The 22,644-nt window shown below is 49.1% G+C and overlaps 1 protein-coding gene across 1 annotated transcript; it reads left to right on the top strand.

The window, feature by feature from the left end:
- On the top strand, nucleotides 1–22,366 carry LOC116166252 (dynein heavy chain 5, axonemal). The gene is made up of 30 exons (XM_031481126.1): nucleotides 1–81; nucleotides 126–263; nucleotides 314–776; nucleotides 820–1,023; nucleotides 2,171–2,415; nucleotides 2,460–2,892; nucleotides 2,937–3,308; nucleotides 3,357–3,538; nucleotides 5,385–5,591; nucleotides 5,637–6,102; nucleotides 6,149–6,403; nucleotides 6,451–6,617; nucleotides 6,833–7,111; nucleotides 10,692–10,933; nucleotides 10,986–11,934; nucleotides 11,974–13,259; nucleotides 13,367–13,545; nucleotides 13,592–13,779; nucleotides 13,824–14,315; nucleotides 14,363–16,332; nucleotides 16,376–16,614; nucleotides 16,666–17,069; nucleotides 17,227–18,270; nucleotides 18,313–19,881; nucleotides 19,928–20,096; nucleotides 20,144–20,296; nucleotides 20,346–21,131; nucleotides 21,177–21,403; nucleotides 21,592–21,864; nucleotides 21,908–22,366. The coding sequence occupies exons 1-30, from the start codon at nucleotides 1–3 to the stop codon at nucleotides 22,292–22,294; spliced, it is 14,049 nt and encodes a 4,682-aa protein (XP_031336986.1). The 3' UTR covers nucleotides 22,295–22,366.
- The last annotated feature ends 278 nt before the right edge of the window (nucleotides 22,367–22,644 follow it).

Genomic DNA, 22,644 nt, shown 5'->3' with positions numbered 1-22,644 from the left:
ATGTTCGTCTATGGTCCGCGAATTGTTAACGATTCGGACGTGGACTCCAGCACGGAGGATGAGTCCGAGGAGACGATTTTGGTTGTAGTTTTCGGTCGCGCTGAGTGTAACTTTGGCTGTTGCAGCGTCGGCGGGAGGAATGCGAGAGGAAGGCGCGTAGGGGCGAGATGGACCCCAGGTTGGAGTACACCTTTCAGCTGCTCATCGATGGCACCGGACTGAGCAGGCACGAGATTATGGACCACGTGTTCGAGGGAAACATGGTGAGTACCCTTTCGCTCTTGTACACTGTTCGAGCCCCTCTCGCTTTCAGCTGGACGAAATTAACCAACTGTTCATTCCCCACGCGAAAACGAAACTGATGTGGTTCTACCAGGACATGGAGGAGGAGGTCGAGGTGCCGGTTGATGTTAACAAACCCGGTACCAGTCGCACCCTGCAGACGAGCGTTAGTCGCACGCATAACACGGTGACGAAGAAGAAACTCTTCCTCACGGACGGCTGGGAGTATCCTCTTACCGGAATTTGCATTTACATCTTTCGAATTAACACAACGAAACAGCTCCCAGAGGAAGGCTTCCACAAGGACCTGTACTGTGGCGTAATCGACGCGGAGAGAATCGGACTGGTAACCGCGGTCGAACGCATTATTCGACACGTTTTCATGGAGGCGCTCGCCTTTCCCAGCAACGACTGCGAGGACGACGCCTCCAACTGCCCCATGGTCAAAAACCAACTTCTACCGGGACTCAGATCGTTCTGCAGCGCACTAAAAGGTACCCGGTTTAGTCATAATCCGCGATTCACCCTGAGTTTCAGTTTGCGAGGAGGTCTGCGGCAAACCGAATATCTTCGACGACGGCAGAACGCTCGTGTCGGGCCTGAACGTGGAGCAACTGAAGGAGCTGGCGAAACAACCTGACGAAGTGGAGTTTTTGCAGAACAGGGTGAAGAATTGGATGAAGTACCTTTCGGACACCCTTAAGGAGAGCGACCAGATTCGTAGGGAGAATGACTCCTCAGGTGGGTACTGATATAATAGATTCGCGTGAAGTTAGCAAAAGCATTCAAGCAATAATGGATTTGCATCTTTAAAGTGAAGTCCGCAATTCAGCAAAAAATATGCAGATGGTATTCCATACCCCCCCCCCCCAGACCCCCCGGTTCTACATTCTGTACTAAAATGCTTGTACCCTTAGCACTTACACCATAATTTTTCGAAAGAGTTTTTAGCGCTGAACGTTTTGAGGGTAAACGTATGATCGGGTGGGTCTGGGGGTTATGGAATACCCCCCAGACCCCCCGGTAAACGTATGACCGGGGGGTCGCGGGGGGGTATGGAATACCCCCCAGTGTACGCAAGTGAATGAAGATTAACTGTGTATTGTTCCTGGGGGGGTATTCCATACCCCCCAGACACCCCGGTTCTACATTCTTCACCAAAATGTTAGTACTCTTAGCACCTTCAACCATCATTTTTCAAAATAGTTTTTAGGGCTGAACGTTTTGGGGGTAAACGTATGACCAGGGGGTCTGGGGGGTATGGAATACCCCACAGTGTACGCAAGTAAATGAAGATTAACTGTTTCTTGTTCCTGGGGGGTATTCCATTACCCCCGCAGACACCGTTCCTACCATTCTTCACCAAATGTTAGTACTGTTAGCAACCTTCAACATCATTTTAAAAAATGTTTTTGGGCTGAACTTTTGGGGGTAAACGTATGACCAGGGGGTCTGGGGGGTATGGAATACCCCCCAGTGTACGCAAGTAAATGAGGATTAACTGTTTCTTGTTCCTGGGGGGTATTTCATACCCCCAGGCCCCCCCTGTTCTACATTCTTCACCAAAATGTTAGTACCCTTAGCACTTACACCATTATTTTTCAAAGGGATTTTTAGGCCTGAACGTTTTGAGGGTGAACGTATGACCGGGGGGTCTAGGGGTATAGAATACCCCCCAGTGTACGCAGGTAAATGAAGATTAACTGTTTCTTGTTCCTGCGGGTATTTCATACCCCCCAGACCCCCCTGTTCTACATTCTTCACCTAAATGTTAGTAACCAATAATGTTTCAAAAGAGTTTTCAGGTCTTTTGTGGGTAAACGTATCATAGAGGGGTCGGGGGGGGGGGGGTATGGAATATATTAGCACATTACAACTTGGCTTGTAGGCCCTCAAGACGAACTGGAATACTGGAAGAAACGTGGCGCCACATTCTCGCAGATCGTCAACCAACTCCAAGTGCAGGAGGTGCAATTTACCATCATGTGCCTCCAGTTCGCGCGCTCCAAGGTAATGAAGGAGTGGCGCGAGACCGACCAGAAAATCACCTTTTGTTACAACGAGGCCAAGGACAACGCAAAGTTCATACAGGCCCTCGAAAAGAACTGCCACTCCCTTTACCTGGACGATCCCGTAAGTGCCCCCTCTTCAACCGTCCACCCTAACGCCTCTTCCAGGTTAAAATGAAAGACTCAATATTGGGCCTACTGCAAACCGTACGATTAATCCACAGCGTCTCCCAATTCTACAACACCTCCGAGCGAACCTCGGCCCTCATGGTGAAGATCACAAACCAGATGATCGAGACGTGCAAGGAGTACGTGACCTGCAGAGGTAACGAGACGATCTGGTCGCAAGACAGGGCCCTCGTCAAAGAGAAACTGACCCAGTGTATCGTGCTGAATCAGATCTACAGGCGCACGTACCACACCGTCAAAAGCCAACCCTTCATTCCCGACCAGATGCCCTTTAACTTCTCCGAAAACTACGTCTTCGGCAAGTTCAACGCGTTTTGCAACCGCCTGGGAAAGATCATCGCAATGTTCGACATCATCGACGACTTCAGCGAGCTTTTCAAGAAGCGCATGGAAGGCCTTTTGCTGGGCGAAAGTAAGTGGTCGCCCGCCTTCTTCCCCATCTAACCCCCCCTTAAGCTCTAGACGAGGCGGTTTTGAGCTTCAACGAGGCCGAAGGGATAATCGTCAACAAGCCCTACGACTACTTGGACCAGCGAAACGCCGAGTTCGACAACGACTTTCAATCGTTCCTGGCGCGTCTCGAGGACCTGAAGAAGGAGATCGCGAACATCATCGAGCTCAACTACGAGAACGTATGGGAGACGCCTCAGGGCATCAAGTTCCTCTCCAAATTCGAGAAGGTCAAGGAGAAGATTCCGCTAACGAACATGGACAACAAGTACGAGCGCATACTGAAGTACTGCGAGAAGGAGGTGAGCCGTATCGTTACAATGTACAAGAAGGAGAAGGACGATCCGCCGGTGTGTCGGATGTTTCCGCCGATTGCGGGTAAGTCGCCGAATAGTTGCGTCGCGTCTCTTTTTAAGGGCATTTTAGGGCGAATTAAGTGGGCGAGATCCTTGGTGTATCATCTGTCGGAACTTATGGAAAACGTGACCGACCATCCGATTTTGAAAACGCTACCAGCCGCCGTCGAGCTCACTAAGAGGTACAAAAATGCGGAGGCCATGTTGAAGGGCTACGAGAAAGATATGGTTGAGATATGGATGTCGCAGCATGTAAGTTCAAAAATTTGGAAATTCGGCACAAATTGACTCGCCCAATCAGACCTTTATTTTGCCTAGGTTTGTGCCCGGCTCGCGCTCAGCTCGCTGGGCACTGGTTTTGAAACTATTTTCCTTTTTTGGAAGTTTAATGAGAGATCTGTATCAATTCTGAACGAGTCAAAAACGAGATCGGCACAAACCTAGGCAGAATAATGGTCTGAGAGGGGGAGTCAGTTTGTGCCGAAGTGATTGGGCTACTAGTTCAAAAGTTACAGCCCTTTGAATTTTTTTTCAAAATTGGTTTCTAGTCTATAACTTTTGATTGAGAAGTTTGATCGAAAAAGTACGAATTGATTTGGATTCTACGCACCCAAATTAATAAGAAAAAGTGTTTTCCCGAGAAATTTTGTTGTAGTCGATTTTTGGTAAAAAAGGAAGGTTATACACTGCCTTTTTTTGAGGCCCGAAAAAAAAATTGTCTCAGATTGACCCGGAAAAAAAATTTTCTTATAGAATGTGGCCTGTAGAATCCATAATTTCAAACAGTTCCAAGATTGGGCTACTAGTTCAAAAGTTACAGCCCTTTGAATTTTTTTTCAAATTGGTTCCTAGTCTATAACTTTTGATTGAGAAGTCTGATCGAAAAAGTACGAATTGTTTTGGATTCTACGCACCAAAATTAATAAGAAAAAGTGTTTTCCCGAGAAATTTTGGTGCAGTCGATTTTTGGTAAAAAAGGAAGGTTATACACTGCCTTTTTTTGAGGCCCGAAAAAAAATTGTCTCAGATCGACCCGGAAAAAAAATTTTCTTATAGAATGTGGCCTGTAGAATCCATAATTTCAAACAGTTCCAAGATTGGGCTACTAGTTCAAAAGTTACAGCCCTTTGAATTTTTTTTGAAATTGGTTTCTAGTCTATAACTTTTGATTGAGAAGTCTGATCGAAAAAGTACGAATTGTTTTGGATTCTACGCACCAAAATTAATAAGAAAAAGTGTTTTCCCGAGAAATTTTGGTGTAGTCAATTTTTGGTAAAAAAGGAAGGTTATACACTGCCTTTTTTTGAGCCCCGAAAAAAAAATTGTCTCAGATCGACCCGGAAAAAATTTTTTCTTATAGAATGTGGCCTGTAGAATCCATAATTTCAAACAGTTCCAAGATTGGGCTACTAGTTCAAAAGTTACAGCCCTTTGAATTGTTTTTTGAAATTGGTTTCTAGTCTATAACTTTTGATTGAGAAGTTTGGTCGAAAAAGTACGAATTGATTTGGATTCTACGCACCCAAATTAATAAGAAAAAGTGTTTTCCCCAGAAATTTTGGTGTAGTCGATTTTTGGTAAAAATGGAAGGTTATACACTGCCTTTTTTTGAGCCCCGAAAAAAAAATCGACTCAGATCGACCCGGAAAAAACATTTTCTTATAGAATGTGGCCTGCAGAATCCGTAATTTCAAACAGTTCCAAGATTGGGCTACTAGTTCAAAAGTTACAGCCCTTTGAATTTTTTTTGAAATTGGTTTCTAGTCTATAACTTTTGATTGAGAAGTCTGATCGAAAAAGTACGAATTGTTTTGGATTCTACGCACCAAAATTAATAGAAAAAGTGTTTTCCCGAGAAATTTTGGTGCAGTCGATTTTTGGTAAAAAAGGAAGGTTATACACTGCCTTTTTTTGAGCCCCGAAGAAAAAATTGTCTCAGATCGACCCGGAAAAAAAATGTTCTTATAGAATGTGACCTGTAGAATCCATAATTTCAAACAGTTCCAAGCTTGGGTTTCTCAAATTCCAAAATCTTTGAATTCTCAAATTTTGGAATTGAGAGCTCTTCCTGTTCACTAGCCTGTCAAATCACGTACAGGTATGGGACGTAGACAAGTGCCTCAGCAGACCTTTGATAGCAATCTGCTCCGAAACGCAAACCTTCAAGGTCAACCTGCACAACAGCATCCCTCTACTGATTAGAGAATCGGACATACTGTCGAAAATGGACCTTCCTCTGCCCATGGTCGCCCTCACCTTGTATACCAAGCAGGACCATTTCACGCTGATCAAGGACTCTTTGCAGGTGAGACGTCTCCAACGAATGTAATCTTCAGGCGTCTCTTTGTAGTTTCTCATCAATAACACGCTGGAAGTAATGCGCGGGGTCAAGCAGGAGATTAGGCCGCTACTTCTGCCGCAGCTGGTGAGATACATTAGCTTGCTTTCGCCGGCTTTGAGCGAGGTGACTTGGGTGTCGAGCGATTGGAAGTCTTTCGTGGATGGCGTGAACGGCGGATTGGACGCGTTTAAAGTTTTGGTCGATCGCACACATGACATCTACGCAAACCGCATTCTCGAGGTCCTCGCCGCCATGCAGACGGTCACGCTTCACTCGCTACCCGACGTGGACGAAGAACCGTGGAGCCTGGAGGACTTTTGCGAGCGCACGGAGACGGTCTGTCGACTGGCCGCTACCGACTTGCATCGCAAGAGTTTGATGGTTGAGGAGGCCGTCGAGGAGATTATTGACTTGGTGCGCAAGGCTCAGCAGAGGCACCCAACGTACGTGGGAGATGAAGTCTTCTATTTTGACGGTGAGTGCGCCCCCATGCGTGGTTACACGCTGAACAGCTTTTACAGATGACGTCCAGGGCGAAGGTCAGATCGACGCCGATAGCGTTTCGACTCAGCAGCCCGCCGATTGGAGCCTAGTGTGCGAGTGCTTCGAGAAACCGCACATTTTAGTGGGCGGTGGTCTTCTGAGGGCGCTCCAAGACACAGTTAAAGGGGCGATGAGCGAGATGAGACGATTTTACAGTCGCAAAGTGGTCGACGTCCTGACGAAGATCACGCGCCACTCTCTGGACGTTCTCAGGAGACGCTTTACAGAGTTCGGTACGTACACCGCTAGTAATAACGAGATTAGTACCATTCTTTAACAGAAGATGGCGTCTGGTCGCCTGTTTTTGTTCTAAACTCCATCCTTATGATACCCAAAGTGGCGATACAGCCGAACTTGGACGACGTACAGGACGCGTTGGTTCAGGCCGGCAAGTTCATAACCTCGGTTTCGAGGGGAGTGGGGCAGTGGACCGGCGGAAAACCCGAGGTAATTTCACCACGCCATCTATTAATAGTATCCGTAACCTTTGTTAAAACCTGTTTTATTAATCATAATCTTTTTTCTTCCACCTTTTAAACACACAATTGCATTCTAAATATATAAATGAACACACACTGTATATATTATAAACTCGCATCATTCCCCACACACCCAAAAAAAAAAACACGGCACCAACGCTTTGTACATACACATTACGCAAGACGCCGGTCAAGAAGTCAAAGTGGAAAAAATTGGTCGGCCACCAACGAACGCTTTTGGAAATTGTATCTCGTTGTACCGAACAGAGATCGTCGAAGCACGGCGTTAAGAGCAGGGAAGAAGATTTTAGGACTAGGCGTAGGCGTCTGTACCGGCTGACGACCGAGGAGAAGCCCGCGTTTCCGATTCAGGCGAGGAACTTTTACAATAACGTTATGGAAAACAAGGAGGTGGTGAAGACGCTTTCGTTACTGTCGACGTGCACCCAGAATATGAAACAGGTCAGTACGTGATTGGTGAGTTTATATTAAAAGTTCGCAATATTGTGTTCATTTGATTCCGTCTATCAACTATGCTTAAAAACAGAAACACCTCCCCGCACAGTATATTCTCCTGATATAGACATTGCAAGAGTGAGCAACCGGTGGTATATTCAAAGCCTAATTTGCGTAAATTTATGACAAGAAAAAGTGCTCAGATAAGCGCCAAATTTAAATATTCCAAAATCAAAATCGATACGTTACCTAAATCATACCTTGAGATCAATAAATACTGCCAAATGCAGGTAATACATCGCCTGCTTTAATTAGGATGCAAAAGTTATAGGGTGAAAATTAAATAAAATAAACAAATTAAACTAACTGAAAATTCTACCCCCAAAATCTTACGCCCAGAGGATATAATGAAGTGTTCAGAGAAACGCAAACGCAATTCAGTTTAACTTCGATTGAACGATTGTTTCAACTCCTGCAGACAAATTTTAGGTATGAGTTGTATCACAAAACACTCTTTGCCCATACACAACTTTTGTTTATTGATCAGATTTTGCCGAATTTTCATGACTTGTATTAGGAGAGTATAAGACTATGAAACATTTTTCCTTCTTCCCGTCTGTTGTAGTTTCCTAGTAGCCAAAAAATGTTTACGAAAATGTTCCAAAATGCATTAAAGGCAGACATTTTCCTGTTTTCCTGATAAAGAATTTGTAAGAATTTAATTGATGGCAAGCTGGTAAAACGTTTCTCTTCAGCTTATAAAATGATCTATTGTGGTTTCTCAGTAGCCAGACAAACTTTACAAGCAGCTTCTACACCTCCTAGTACATTACATTCCCCCGTTAACATTTTGAAAACGTTTAAGGTAAGGTAAAGTGTTGAAGTATTTCTGTGGGTGATGGATGCATCATGTTCTCCTGAAATCAGAGATATTTTACAAAAGTTTGATGTGATACCAAAGACCACCCGTACTCTGCATTAGAATAACAAGCACCTCCTCACAGATCATATGCTCCTGGTACAAGATTAAAGCAAATCCTCTTCTGTGGCACATTTTATTATCCTGAAACAAAATTCTAAAGTAAAAATAAAGTGTTGAAACATATTCTTCCTGAGGTTCTCCATCAAAACCATTTGTTTGACCACTTAAAGTTTAGTTTTCGGTAAGACGTCATTGAATGTAGCACCGGGGGGTCTGGGGGGTATGGAATACCCCCTCAGTAAACGAATAGTGTATTTATATGAGTATACGAATGTTCTTATGGTGATAACGATGATGATTAGAGGTAAACCGATATTGAAATGCGTATGCTGGGGGGTATTCCATACCCCCCAGACCCCCCGATGTTACGTTCTCCACCAAAACCATTTGTTTGACCACTCTAAGTTTAGTTTTCGGTAAGAAATCATTGAATGTAGCACCGGGGGGTCTGGGGGGTATGGAATACCCCCCCAGTAAACGAATAGTGTATTTATATGAGTATACGAATGTTCTTATGGTGATAACGATGATGATTAGAGGTAAACCGATATTGAAATGCGTATGCTGGGGGGTATTCCATACCCCCCAGACCCCCCGATGTTACGTTCTCCACCAAAACCATTTGTTTGACCACTCTAAGTTTAGTTTTCGGTAAGAAATCATTGAATGTAGCACCGGGGGGTCTGGGGGGTATGGAATACCCCCCCAGTAAACGAATAGTGTATTTATATGAGTATACGAATGTTCTTATGGTGATAACGATGATGATTAGAGGTAAACCGATATTGAAATGCGTATGCTGGGGGGTGTTCCAGACCCCCCGGTGTTACGTTCTCCATCAAGAACCATTTGTTTGACCACTCTAGTTTTAGTTTTCGGTAAGAAATCATTGAATGTAGCACCGGGTGGGTGGGGGGTATGGAATACCCCCCCCCCCCCCAGTAAACGAATAGTGTATTTATATGAGTATACGAATGTTCTTATGGTGATAAACGATGATGATTAGAGGTAAACCGATATTGAAATGCGTATGCTGGGGGGTATTCCATACCCCCCAGACCCCCGATGTTACGTTCTCCACCAAAAACCATTTGTTTGACCACTCTAAGTTTAGTTTTCGGTAAAATCATTGAATGTAGCACCGGGGTGGTGGGGGGTATGGAATACCCCCCCCCCCCCAGTAAACGAATAGTGTATTTATATGAGTATACGAATGTTCTTATGGTGATAACGATGATGATTAGAGGTAAACCGATATTGAAATGCGTATGCTGGGGGGTATTCCATACCCCCCAGACCCCCCGATGTTACGTTCTCCACCAAAACCATTTGTTTGACCACTCTAAGTTTAGTTTTCGGTAAGAAATCATTGAATGTAGCACCGGGGGGTCTGGGGGGTATGGAATACCCCCCCAGTAAACGAATAGTGTATTTATATGAGTATACGAATGTTCTTATGGTGATAACGATGATGATTAGAGGTAAACCGATATTGAAATGCGTATGCTGGGGGGTATTCCATACCCCCCAGACCCCCCGATGTTACGTTCTCCACCAAAACCATTTGTTTGACCACTCTAAGTTTAGTTTTCGGTAAGAAATCATTGAATGTAGCACCGGGGGGTCTGGGGGGTATGGAATACCCCCCCAGTAAACGAATAGTGTATTTATATGAGTATACGAATGTTCTTATGGTGATAACGATGATGATTAGAGGTAAACCGATATTGAAATGCGTATGCTGGGGGGTGTTCCAGACCCCCCGGTGTTACGTTCTCCATCAAGACCTCAATGGTCCTAAAGGCCTATCACTGTACGGACTTTTAAAACTTTTCGAGACACTCAATCATTAATGAAATGTTAAAAGCTTCAAAGACACACAAATCTCTTTTAAGGGCAGAAAACGATCTCAAAAAAACTTCGAACCTTATGTCTTTTATAACCCCTACAAACCTTTGGGGGCCCACAAAGGTTTCATAAATGCTCTTATGGACTTTGGTAATTGTTGGAGACTTGGAGGCCGTTAAAGACTGTCATAGACCTTAGGGGTTTCTAACATTTTTCCTAAAAGCTCTCCAAAATACTGATATTAAAAGCTCGTATAGAAAGCTAAGGATTCTTAAAGGTTTTATTGAATGGCTGTGAGAACCAGGTGGCCATTTGCAAAGAAAATGACGGATAATAACTTTTCCTCCGGAAAATTACCGGAACTTATCCAAAAATTGCTGAGAAGATATATATCTTGAAATTTACACATCAGCAAAAAATCAAATTTTGTGAATTTGGCAGAGGAAAAATTGATTTGATCCTCAAAAAATGACAAAAAGCAAATTTGGTAGGCGAAAATCACTGAAAAAATAAATTTGCACCCAAAATGATATATGAAATCTAAATACCCAAAAATTTATGGTGGTTGGACTCCAAATAGCACTAACATAGCATCAAAGATAGAGTAGATTTTTTGGCATACGTTGCACAATATTGAAATCTAGTGCTATTCGGTTATTGCTAACTTCACATGAAATAAGTTGCTATCACGGGTAGATATTTCTTTGTGCCTATCCATATCTACAGTCGACTGCTAAATAAAGAAAACTTTCTTAGGACCTAAATAACTTCTTAACAAAATGGCGACCGTACAACATGTTGTGGCGCAACGAAAAGTCACAGCGCGAACTTCTAAACTGCTGCTTGTCGGAATTCGAGTCTTCGCTGCAAAAACACGAAGAGCTCGACAGTCGTCTATCAATCGAGCCCGATATGCACAACATCGGCACTTTCCTCGCGATATCAACCGAAAGGCTCAAATACGGGCTTAACATTGAGATCAAATCCTGCACCCAGAGGTAGGTTACCACCCGGGTCTTGCGCTACCTACTAAACCGCTTCGCTTCTCAGAATTGGGATGGCGATGAAGAAGAAGTACCGTCGCGAAATGGACTACGTTTACGCCGTCATAAACGAAATGGCAAAAAAGCTGGACAAGTCGATACGCGACCTGGACGACGTGCGTCTAATTATGGACACCCTGAAGAAAATCCGAGAGCAAGAGGTCGACATGGAGTTGAAAATTGAACCGATCGAAGAGGCGTTCAACATCCTGACCCGTTACGAGGTCAACGTCGAGAAGACCGTGCTCGAGCAGGTCGACAATCTGCGCTACACCTGGACGGAGCTCATGCAGAAAGCGCTCAAGGTCAACGTGGACCTGCTCGCGATGCAGCCCCACTTTCAGGGGGAGCTCAGGACGAACTTGGCGAACTTCAAGCAGGACAAGATCGATTACTGCAACGAGTACCGGGACGCCGGGCCCATGGAGCCGGGACTCGCGCCTCGCGAGGCCTCCGATCGGCTCATACTGTTTCAGAATCGCTTCGACGGCATGTGGAGGAAATTGCAAACCTACCAGAGCGGCGAGGAGCTCTTCGGGCTGCCCACCACCGACTACCCGGAGATGGCCCAGATACGCAAGGAGCTCAATTTGCTTCAGAAGCTCTACAAGCTGTATAACGATGTCATCGATCGCGTGAACAGCTACTACGACATTCCATGGGGGGAGGTTAACATTGAGGAGATCAATAACGAGCTGATGGAGTTTCAGAATAGGTGCCGGAAGTTGCCGAAGGGTCTCAAGGAGTGGCCGGCTTTCTTCGCGCTTAAGAAGACCATTGACGACTTTAACGACATGTGCCCGCTGCTGGAGTTGATGGCGAATAAGGCGATGAAGCCGAGGCATTGGCAGCGAATAATGGATTCGTTGAAGTACACGTTCGAGCTGGAGAGCGATGGTTTTTGTTTGAAGAACATCTTGGAGGCGCCCCTGCTGCAGCACAAGGAGGATATTGAGGTGAGCGCGTGCGAAACGATCCCTTTATCCGTGGCGTAGGATATTTGTATTTCAGCGATGAAAGAGCGCGACATCGAGGCGAAACTCCGCCAGGTGACCAACGAGTGGTCGGTACAGGAGCTGACCTTTATGACGTTCAACAATCGAGGCGAGTTGCTGCTGCGCGGCGACACGACGGCGGAAACAATCGGGCAACTCGAGGACAGTCTCATGATACTCGGCTCTCTGCTGTCCAACAGGTACAACGCGCCGTTTCGCAAGCAAATCCAGCAGTGGGTCACCGATCTTTCGAACACCAACGAAATTTTGGAAAGGTGGCTGTTGGTACAAAACATGTGGGTCTACCTGGAGGCGGTGTTCGTCGGTGGCGACATCGCCAAGCAACTGCCGAAGGAGGCCAAACGGTTTTCAAAGATCGACAAGTCGTGGCAGAAGATAATGCAGAGGGCTCACGAGACGCCCGGTGTCGTCTCTTGCTGCGTCGGCGATGATTTGCTGAAGCAGCTGCTGCCTCATCTCCAAGAGCAATTGGAGCTCTGTCAGAAGTCGCTCAGCGGTTACCTGGAGAGAAAACGCATGATGTTCCCGCGCTTCTTCTTCGTCTCCGACCCCGCTCTGCTGGAGATCCTCGGGCAGGCCTCCGACTCGCACACCATCCAGAACCACCTCCTCTCGATCTTCGACAACACCCGGTGGGTGAAGTTTCACGACATCGAGTACAACAAAATGACCGCGATCGTGTCGTCGGAACACGAGGTGATACCCCTCGAGAAGGCGGTCCGCGCCGAGGGCAGCGTGGAGACTTGGCTAACGCAGCTTCTGGTCACCTCCCAGGTCTCCCTCCACTCGATCATACGACAGGCGAACCTCAACATCAACGACACAAACTTCAACCTGCTCTTCTTCCTCGACAAGGTACCGGCCCAGATCGGCCTGCTCGGCTTGCAGATGATTTGGACGAGGGACGCCGAGCTCGCCCTGATGCAGGCGCGAATGGACAAGAAGATCATGGCGGAGACGAACAACAAGTTCCTGGAGCTGCTCAATACGCTCATCGATCAGACAACGAAGGACCTCACCAAGATCGAACGCACCAAGTTCGAGACTTTGATCACCATTCACGTGCACCAGCGCGATATTTTCGATATTTTGTGCCGGATGAACGTGAGGCACGTGCACGACTTCGAGTGGCTGAAGCAGTGCCGGTTTTACTTCAAGGAGGAGACGGACAAGACCTTGATCGTAATTACCGACGTCATATTTTCGTACCAGAACGAGTATTTGGGCTGCACGGATCGATTGGTGATTACTCCCTTGACGGACAGGCGAGTATTATTAAAAACATTTTTATTCCCCTCCCCCCACCACCCCTCCAGTACCGGAGGAATAGGGGGAGGTACAGAAACGCAAGGGGGTGACTTTGGCGTTTTAGGTGTTACATCACGTTAGCTCAGGCGTTGTCGATGAGCATGGGTGGCGCCCCCTGTGGTCCCGCCGGTACCGGTAAGACCGAGACAGTCAAAGACATGGGAAAAACGTTGGCGAAGTACGTCGTGGTCTTCAATTGCTCAGACCAAATGGACTATCGAGGTTTGGGACGGATCTACAAAGGTGAGTGCGACGCCTAGTGGCCGGACGGTAACTATTCCGGCGGTAGGTTTGGCCCAGTCTGGATCGTGGGGTTGCTTTGACGAGTTTAACCGCATCGAACTTCCTGTGCTGTCGGTGGCTGCCCAACAGGTCGCGGTGGTGCTGGGCGCCAAAAAGGAGAAGAAGAAGTCGTTCGTGTTCACGGACGGCGATACCATCGAACTCTGCACGGAGTTTGGAATTTTCATCACCATGGTAACGTCCCGCCTTGTAAGGCCTTTACTCATGTTCAGTTTTAGAATCCCGGATACGCGGGACGCAAGGAGCTACCCGAGAACCTAAAGATACAATTCCGCACAGTTTCCATGATGGTACCGGACAGGCAGATAATAATAAGGGTCAAGCTGGCCAGCTGCGGGTTCCTGGAGAACATAACCTTGGCGCGGAAATTCTACACCCTGTATAAGTTGTGCGAGGAGCAGCTCACCAAGCAGGTGCACTATGACTTCGGATTGCGCAACATCCTCTCGGTACTGCGCACCCTGGGGGCGGTGAAGCGAGTCAATCAAAAGGACGGGGAAAGCACGATCGTAATGCGGGTCTTGCGCGACATGAACCTGTCAAAGCTGATTGACGAGGACGAGCCGCTGTTTAACTCGCTAGTTTCGGATCTGTTCCCAACTCAAAGCTTGGAGAAGACCGCCTATCCCGAACTGGAGGAGGCCATAAGTACGCAAGTTGAGGAGGCCGTTTTGGTTAACCACGCCGCTTGGCAGATTAAGTTAATTCAGGTGAGCTGAATTCCCCCGCCCCACCTCGTTCACGTCTCCTCCTTCAGCTCTACGAGACTCAGAGGGTGAGGCATGGGATCATGACGTTGGGACCAACAGGCGCGGGGAAGACCACCTGCATCCGTACGCTGATGAAGGCACTGACGCAGTTAGGCACCGCCCACCGCGAAATGCGCATGAATCCTAAAGCGATCACTGCGTCGCAGATGTTTGGACGCCTGGACGTGGCGACCAACGATTGGACCGACGGCATTTTCTCGGCTCTTTGGAGGAAAACTTTAAAGCTGCGAGACGACGAGTACGTCTGGCTTGTACTCGACGGGCCGGTCGACAGTATTTGGATCGAGAACCTCAACTCGGTGCTCGATGACAATAAAACGTTGACTTTGGCGAACGGCGACCGGTTATCCATGGCGCCGACCTGCAAGATCATCTTCGAACCCCACAACATTGACAACGCATCTCCGGCCACAGTCTCGCGCAACGGTATGGTCTACATGAGCTCATCGGGACTCACCTGGAAGCCAGTCGTACAGGCTTGGTTAAAGGCGAGAAGCGTCAAAGAGCAGGAGGTTTTTGACGCGGTGTTTCAGGCATCCTTCAGCACCCTCTACACTTGGTTCACCCAAAACCTTTCGCCGGTAATGGAAGTTCTCCAATGCAACGTCACCTTGCAAATCCTGAACTTGCTGGAGGGCCTGGTGCCCGCGCAGGTCGAAGAAACCGAAGACGTCTCCGCGTCAAAGTCGGATCACGGCGACATGGACGACGATCTCGCCGAGGAAACGGTGAAAAGCGCGGAACCGGTCGAGCTACTCACCGCCGAGCACTTATCCAAGCTCTACGTCTTCGCGTTAACGTGGGGCATGGGTTCGCTGCTCGAAACGCAGGATCGCGCCAAGTTCGACGCCTTCCTCAAGGAGAACCTGCAAAACCTCGATCTGCCCGTCAATAACTCGCGGAACGTCAACGCGACAGTTTTTGACTACGTCGTCAACGGGAGCGGGGAGTGGGAGCTGTGGAGCACGAGGGTCACCAACTACGTCTACCCCGAACTGGCGACCCCTGACTATGCAAGCATCCTGATACCGATCACCGATAACGTTCGCATCGACTACCTCATCGAGGTCATCGCGAAGCAGGCCAAGGGCGTCCTGCTCATCGGCGAGCAGGGCTCGGCGAAGACCGTGATGATCAAGGCCTACATGAAGAAGGCCAACCCCGAGAACTATCTCATACGCTCGTTCAACTTCTCGAGCGCGACGTCACCGTATCAATTCCAGAAGACCATCGAAAGTTACGTGGAGAAGCGGATGGGTAACACTTTCGGACCGGGCGGCGGTAAAAAAATGATAGCGTTCATCGACGACATTAACCTCCCCGAGATCAACTGCTGGGGCGACCAGGTTACGAACGAAATTGTCCGGCAGACGATGGACATGTGCGGGTTTTACAGCCTGGAGAAACCGGGCGAGTTTACGGCCGTCGTCGATCTGCAGTTTGTCGCGGCGATGAGTCATCCGGGCGGCGGCCGCAACGACATACCGTCGAGGTTGAAGCGTCATTTCTGCATATTGAACTGCCCCTTGCCGACCGAGGCCTCGATCGATAAGATCTTCGGGGTCATCGGCCAGGGACATTATAACGTGAAGCGGGGGTTCGCGGTTGATGTGCGCAACCTGGTGAAGCGTTTAGTGCCGATCACTAGATTGCTTTGGAGCGTGACCAGGGCGAGATTGCTTCCGACGCCCGCCAAGTTTCACTACGTCTTCTCGCTACGGGACTTGTCCCGAATCTGGCAGGGGATGGTGGGAACTTTGTCGACTGTGATCGAGTCGGAGAGCTGCTTGATGATATTGTGGAAGCACGAGTGCACGCGGGTGTTCTCGGACCGATTCACCATAATGGAGGACAAGGCGTGGTTCGACGAGCATATTCTGGCGATGATCGAGAAGGAGTTAGGCCCGCAGTACCGGACGATGTCGTTGCCCAACCCTGTCTTTGTGGATTTCATGAGGTAAGTTCGGCGGGAGGTACGCGCGCTTATGGTGAGGCTGCAGGGACGCGCCCGAGCCGACGGGGGAAGAAGGCGAGGAGGCCGATATGGAGCTGCCCAAAGTCTACGAGCCAGTGAGTGACGACAACGAGCTAAGGGAGCGCTTGGATATGTTTTTGGCTCAGTTCAATGAGATGGTGCGTGGCTCTGGCATGGACCTGGTGTTCTTCCCCGACGCCATGCTGCACCTCGTGAAAATCTCGAGAGTGATTCGCCATCCGCGTGGAAACGTAATGCTCGTCGGTAAGTATCTGGTACCACCAGGTCTCCCCCATCCGTCTTATCTTTGCGCAGGCGTCGGCGGCAGCGGAAAGCAATCTTTGACGAAACTGTCAACGTTCATAGCCGGATACAAGAGCTTCCAAATCGCACTGACACGCTCATACAACATCGCCAACTTCCTCGAGGACATCAAGGCTTTGTATCGATCGTGCGGGTGCCAGGCGAAAGGCACCACCTTCATATTTACCGACCTCGACATCAAAGAGGAGGGATTCTTGGAGTACCTCAACAACATCCTCTCCTCGGGCGTCATCTCAAACCTGTTCACAAAGGACGAGCAGTCGGAAATAGTCCAGGAGCTCACGCCGATCATGAGGAGGGAAAATCCGAAAAGAACCCTCAACGCGGAGGTCGTAATGGAATACTTCATGAACAGGACGTGTCAGAATTTGCACGTCGTCCTCTGCTTCTCGCCCGTAAGTGCCCAATCGCCCCCCCCCCCTCTCCCCAGCCTATCTCCAAACATCCATGTTCGATCCCTCTGCCAGACGATCCGGTCGTAGGTTCTTGAAGAGAGAGAGAAGGGGGGGGGGGGAACTTGAGATAAAACCTAATTGCAAAATCCTCCGCCAGGTCGGAGAAAAATTCCGCAGTCGTGCCATGAGATTTCCGGCCCTAATCTCAGGTTGCACCCTGGATTGGTTCCAGCCGTGGCCCAAAGACGCCTTGGTTTCCGTCGCCACTCACTTCTTGAGCAGCTTCGATATCGCGTGCACCGATAAGGTGAAGCAGGACCTGGTAGTGGCGCTCGGTTCGATTCAGGACATAGTCACGGAGACCTCCATCGACTACTTCCAGAGGTTCAGGCGCGCGACCCACGTCACGCCCAAATCGTACCTGAACTTCATCGCCGGCTACAAGAGCATCTACCAGAGCAAGCGGGAGGAGCTAAGCGAAGGCGCGTTGAGAATGGATACCGGCCTGGAGAAGCTCGCCGAGGCGTCCGCTTCGGTCGAGATATTAAAGAAGGAACTCGCCGCCATGAAAAAGGAGCTGGCCGAGGCGTCGCAACGCGCCGAAACCGTCCTGACCGAGGTGACCGAACGGGCGAGCCAAGCCGAAACCGTAAAAAACCAAGTGCAAATCGTCAAAGAAAAGGCCGAAATTTTGGTATCGTCGATTGCCGTAGAGAAGGCGTTGGCCGAGGAGAAGTTGGAGGCGGCCAAACCGGCACTGGAAGAGGCGGAGGCGGCACTCAACACGATTAAACCCGCGCACATCGCGACCGTCAGAAAACTGGGAAGACCGCCCCACCTGATCATGAGAATCATGGACTGCGTGTTGATCCTTTTCCAGCGAAAGTTGCTGCCTGTAACCGCGGACACGGCGGCTCCCAGCCCGAAACCTTCCTGGGCCGATTCGCTCAAGATGATGGCGTCCACGACCTTCCTGCTCCAGCTGCAGAACTACCCCAAGGATATCATTAATGACGAGATGATCGAGTTTTTACAGCCTTACTTTGAAATGGAGGACTACAACATGGATACGGCCAAGCGAGTTTGCGGAGACGTCGCCGGGTTACTATCGTGGACTAAGGCTATGGCCTTCTTCCATGGCGTTAACAAGGAGGTGCTTCCACTGAAAGCAAACCTTACGTTGCAAGAAGCGAGACTGAAGGTAAGCGCGTTTGGGTGGGTCAACTACTGATTACGTGTGTAGGTGGCCATGGAAGACCTGGCGGGAGCGGAAAGGCAACTAGAAGAGCGGGAGCAATCCCTGAGGGAAGTCAAAGAGCAATACGACAAAGCCGTGATGGAGAAGCAGCGTTTGACGGACGCCGCCAACTCCTGCCTTAGAAAAATGAACACCGCCACGACGTTGATCAACGGACTCGGTGGCGAGAAGGTGCGCTGGACGCAGCAGAGCAAAGAGTTCAAAGCGCAGCTCGGACGGCTGGTCGGCGATGTTCTCCTGGCGACCGGTTTCCTATCCTACTGCGGCCCTTACAACCAAGAGTACCGCAACAACCTGGTGAAAACGTGGATGCAGAACCTGGAGGCGCGCGAAATTCCCTACACTGTCAACCTGAACATCATCAACATGCTCGTCGAGAGCAACACCGTTTCCCAGTGGACGCTGCAGGGACTGCCAAACGACGAGCTCTCCGTGCAGAACGCCCTCGTCGTCACCAAAGCCCGATCGTATCCGCTCCTAATAGATCCCCAAACTCAGGGAAAAATGTGGATCAAAAACAAGGAGGCGAACAACAACCTCCAACTCACCACGTTAGAGCACAAGTACTTCCGCACTCACCTCGAGGACTGCCTCTCGCTAGGCCGCCCGCTTCTAATCGAAGATATCGACGTTGATCTCGACCCAGTTCTCGACAACGTGCTCGAGAAGAACTTCATCAAATCCGGCTCGATAGAGAAGGTGATAGTCGGCGACAAAGAGTGCGACGTCCTCAAGGGCTTCATGCTGTACATCACCACGAAGCTCCCCAATCCCCCGTACTCGCCGGAAATAAGCGCGAAAACCTCCATCATCGATTTTACGGTAACCATGCTGGGTCTCGAGGACCAACTGTTGGGGAGGGTGATCCTGATGGAGAAAACTGAGCTGGAGGACGAGCGCGTCGCGCTCTTCGAGTCGGTAATGCAAAACCAGTGCAGAATGAAGGAGCTCGAGACGAACCTGCTGAGCCGTCTGAATTCGACGCAGGGTTCGTTGGTCGACGACGAGGAGCTAATCGAGGTGCTGGAGGTGACGAAGGTCACCTCCGAGGAGGTCAACCAAAAGTTGTCGGTCTCCGTCGTGACCGAGAAGAAGATCAACATCGCGCGAGAGGAATTTAGGGCGGTCGCCGCGCGGGGGTCGATCCTCTACTTTCTCATAGTGGAGATGAGCAACGTGAACGTCATGTACCAGAACTCGCTGAAGCAGTTTCTCGGTATTTTCGATAACTCGATCACGAAGTCGACTAAGAGCGCCGATACCGAGGAGAGGATCAACATAATTCTGAAGTATTTGACGTACGAGGTGTGGGCGTTTACACAGAGAAGCCTGTACGAGCGCCACAAGGCGCTGTTCACGCTGATGATGGCGATGAAGATCGACCTGCACAAGGCCGTAATTACGCACGAGGAATTCCTGAGCTTCATCAAGGGGGGCGCCTCGCTCGATCTCAACGGGGTTCGCCCGAAGCCGTTCCGTTGGGTACTCGACATTACCTGGCTGAATTTGGTCGAAATCCAAAAGTATCGGATCTTCGCCGACGTTCTGGATAAGGTGAGAGAAGGTCCAGTTTTACCGATATTTTCTTTGTGGTTTGTAGATCGAGCAAAATGAGAAGGAGTGGAGGAGCTGGTACGAGAAGGAGAGGCCGGAGGAGGAGGAGATACCGTGCGGTTACCAGAAGTCATTGGACGTCTTCCGGAAGTTGTTGTTGGTGAGGTCTTGGAGTCCCGATCGGACGTTGTCGCAGGCCCGAAATTACATCATGGGTGAGAGACTCGCGTTATTTTTACAAGAAGTGAGAGTGTTTGCGCAGACTCGTTGGGCAAACAGTACGGGGAGCCGCCGATCTTGGACCTGGAGCAGACCTGGCTCGAATCTTCCCCGGAAATTCCGCTCATATGCATTTTATCGATTGGCTCGGATCCGTCGCCCCAGGTTCTCGCGCTGGCGAAGAGTAAAGACATAGGTAAGGAATGGGCGGTATTCGAAACGGGGGCGGTAATGCAAACTTGCAGCGATCAAGGCGGTTTCGATGGGTCAAGGGCAGGAGGTGGTGGCGCGCGATATGATCGATACGGCGATGCAAGGAGGCGGCTGGGTCTTGCTTCAGAATGTACACTTGTCGCTACCGTTCGCCTCGGAAGCCATGACGATGATTGCCGATGGCGAAAAATTGGAGGAGTCGTTTCGCTTGTGGCTGACGACGGAAGTGCACGAACAATTTCCGATTGGTCTTCTACAGATGTCGATTAAGTTCACGAACGAGCCACCTCAGGGAATTCGTGCAAGTTTGAAACGGACCTATCAAAGTATCAGCCAGGATTTCCTGGACTATTCCACGCAGCCTCAGTGGCCGCCATTGTTGTACGCCGTGGCATTTCTGCATACGGTCGTGCAGGAACGGCGTAAGTTCGGCCCGCTCGGCTGGAACGTACCGTATGAATTCAATCAAGCCGATTTCGCGGCGTGCGTGCAGTTCATTCAAAACCACTTGGACGACATGGACCCGAAAAAGGGCGTTTCCTGGCCCACTGTCTGTTACATGTTGGGCGAGGTTCAGTACGGAGGACGAGTCACGGACGACTTTGATAAACGCCTGCTGACCACGTTCACCCAGGTCTGGTTCTGCGACGTCCTCCTGCGGCAAGGCTTCGAGTTCTACAAGGGGTACAAGGTGCCACAAACCAGAAGCTTGCAGGGCTACATCGACTACATCAACGGGCTACCGTCGGCGGACATACCCGAAGTATTCGGCCTGCATGGAAACGCCGACATTACCTACCAGATTAACAGCATTAAAGGTCTTTAAGTCACTTTCAATCCATTCCTACATTGATCGATTGCAGGCATTTTGGATACCATCGTCAACGTGCAGCCGAAAGAGGGGGGTGGCGGGGGAGGAGAAACGCGCGAAAGTATCGTTTACAGCTTGGCCAACGACATGTTGGATAAGTTGCCGCAGGAGTACAACAGCTTTGAGGTCAAAGACGCCTTGCAGCGCATGGGCCCTCTATTGCCCATCAACATTTTCCTGCGCCAAGAAATTGACCGCATCCAAAAAGTCATTAAACAGGTAACATCAACACGACACGTTTTTGATCGTGACCTTCGTTAAGAGGATTCCCGGACACGTAACTTGGTCTGGAGATTTCACGGTGACCTTGTTTTATGGTGAAAGGTCGTGATCTGGGATTTTCCATGACGAAAAACGGGAGGGGAGCCTTTTCTACCCACGTCCTACAATTCTACAATCACTTTCAGGTGCGATCGACCCTTACCGACCTGAAATTGGCCATCGACGGTACGATCGTGATGAGCAACGATCTTCGGAAGGCGCTCGACTCAATGTACGACGCTCGCATTCCCGACTGCTGGCTGAAAGTGTCCTGGGAATCGGCAACCTTGGGTTTCTGGTACACGGAGCTGCTAGAAAGAGACGGCCAATTCCGCACGTGGTGCAACAACGGCAAGCCGTACGTGTTTTGGATGACGGGCTTCTTCAACCCCCAAGGTTTTCTAACCGCCATGCGACAGGTTCGGCTCTCTTCCTCTCCACGCACTCACTCTGGCTTTTCAGGACGTGACCAGAGCGCACAAGGGATGGGCTTTGGACTCCGTGGTGCTCCAAAACTTGATCACGCGCTACAACAAGGACGACATCAAGGAGGCGCCGGCCGAGGGCGTCTACATCCACGGTCTGTTCTTGGAAGGCGCGAGCCTCGATCGAAGAACGGGAAAGTTGATAGAGAGCAAGCCTAAGGTCTTGTACGAGCTGATGCCCGTCATTTACATCTACGCGATCAATACGACCGCCGGCAAGGATCCGAAGTTGTACGAATGTCCGATTTATCGCAAGCCGCAAAGGACCGATCAGAAGTACGTCGGATCGATCGACTTTGAGACTGACTACAATGCAAGACATTGGACGCTTAGAGGGGTTGCGCTTTTATGCGATATTAAGTAAATGTTAAATGTTATTTAGTAAAAAGATAGTTTCTTTTGTTATTTGTACTCAGTATGATCTGAAACCTGTATCAGGAACCGTAAAGTCTGAATCTTGAGTCTAGAATAATAGAACCTTGCACTTGGAATACCGAGAGGGGCAGCCCAAGGGGAAAATCTTTTAAAGTCAATAGATTCTTAATGAATATGGCGACCGGATGAGTCGTGATCGGTCATTTGCCTGGGAAAAGTTCATCAACGCCAGTCGGACGGGCGATAACACAATCTTAATGTCTTTTACGTGGCCAAAATGGCCGAATCAGAACTACTCATTGTGGTGTCATGAAGCAGCGTGAGAAGCGCGAACTAAAC

This window comes from Photinus pyralis, unplaced genomic scaffold (assembly GCF_008802855.1).
Source record: "Photinus pyralis isolate 1611_PpyrPB1 unplaced genomic scaffold, Ppyr1.3 Ppyr1.4_LG3a, whole genome shotgun sequence".
NCBI lineage: Eukaryota > Metazoa > Arthropoda > Insecta > Coleoptera > Lampyridae > Photinus > Photinus pyralis.
The sequence above is the reverse complement of the archived record's forward strand: the minus strand, read 5'-3'. Positions and strand labels throughout refer to the sequence as shown.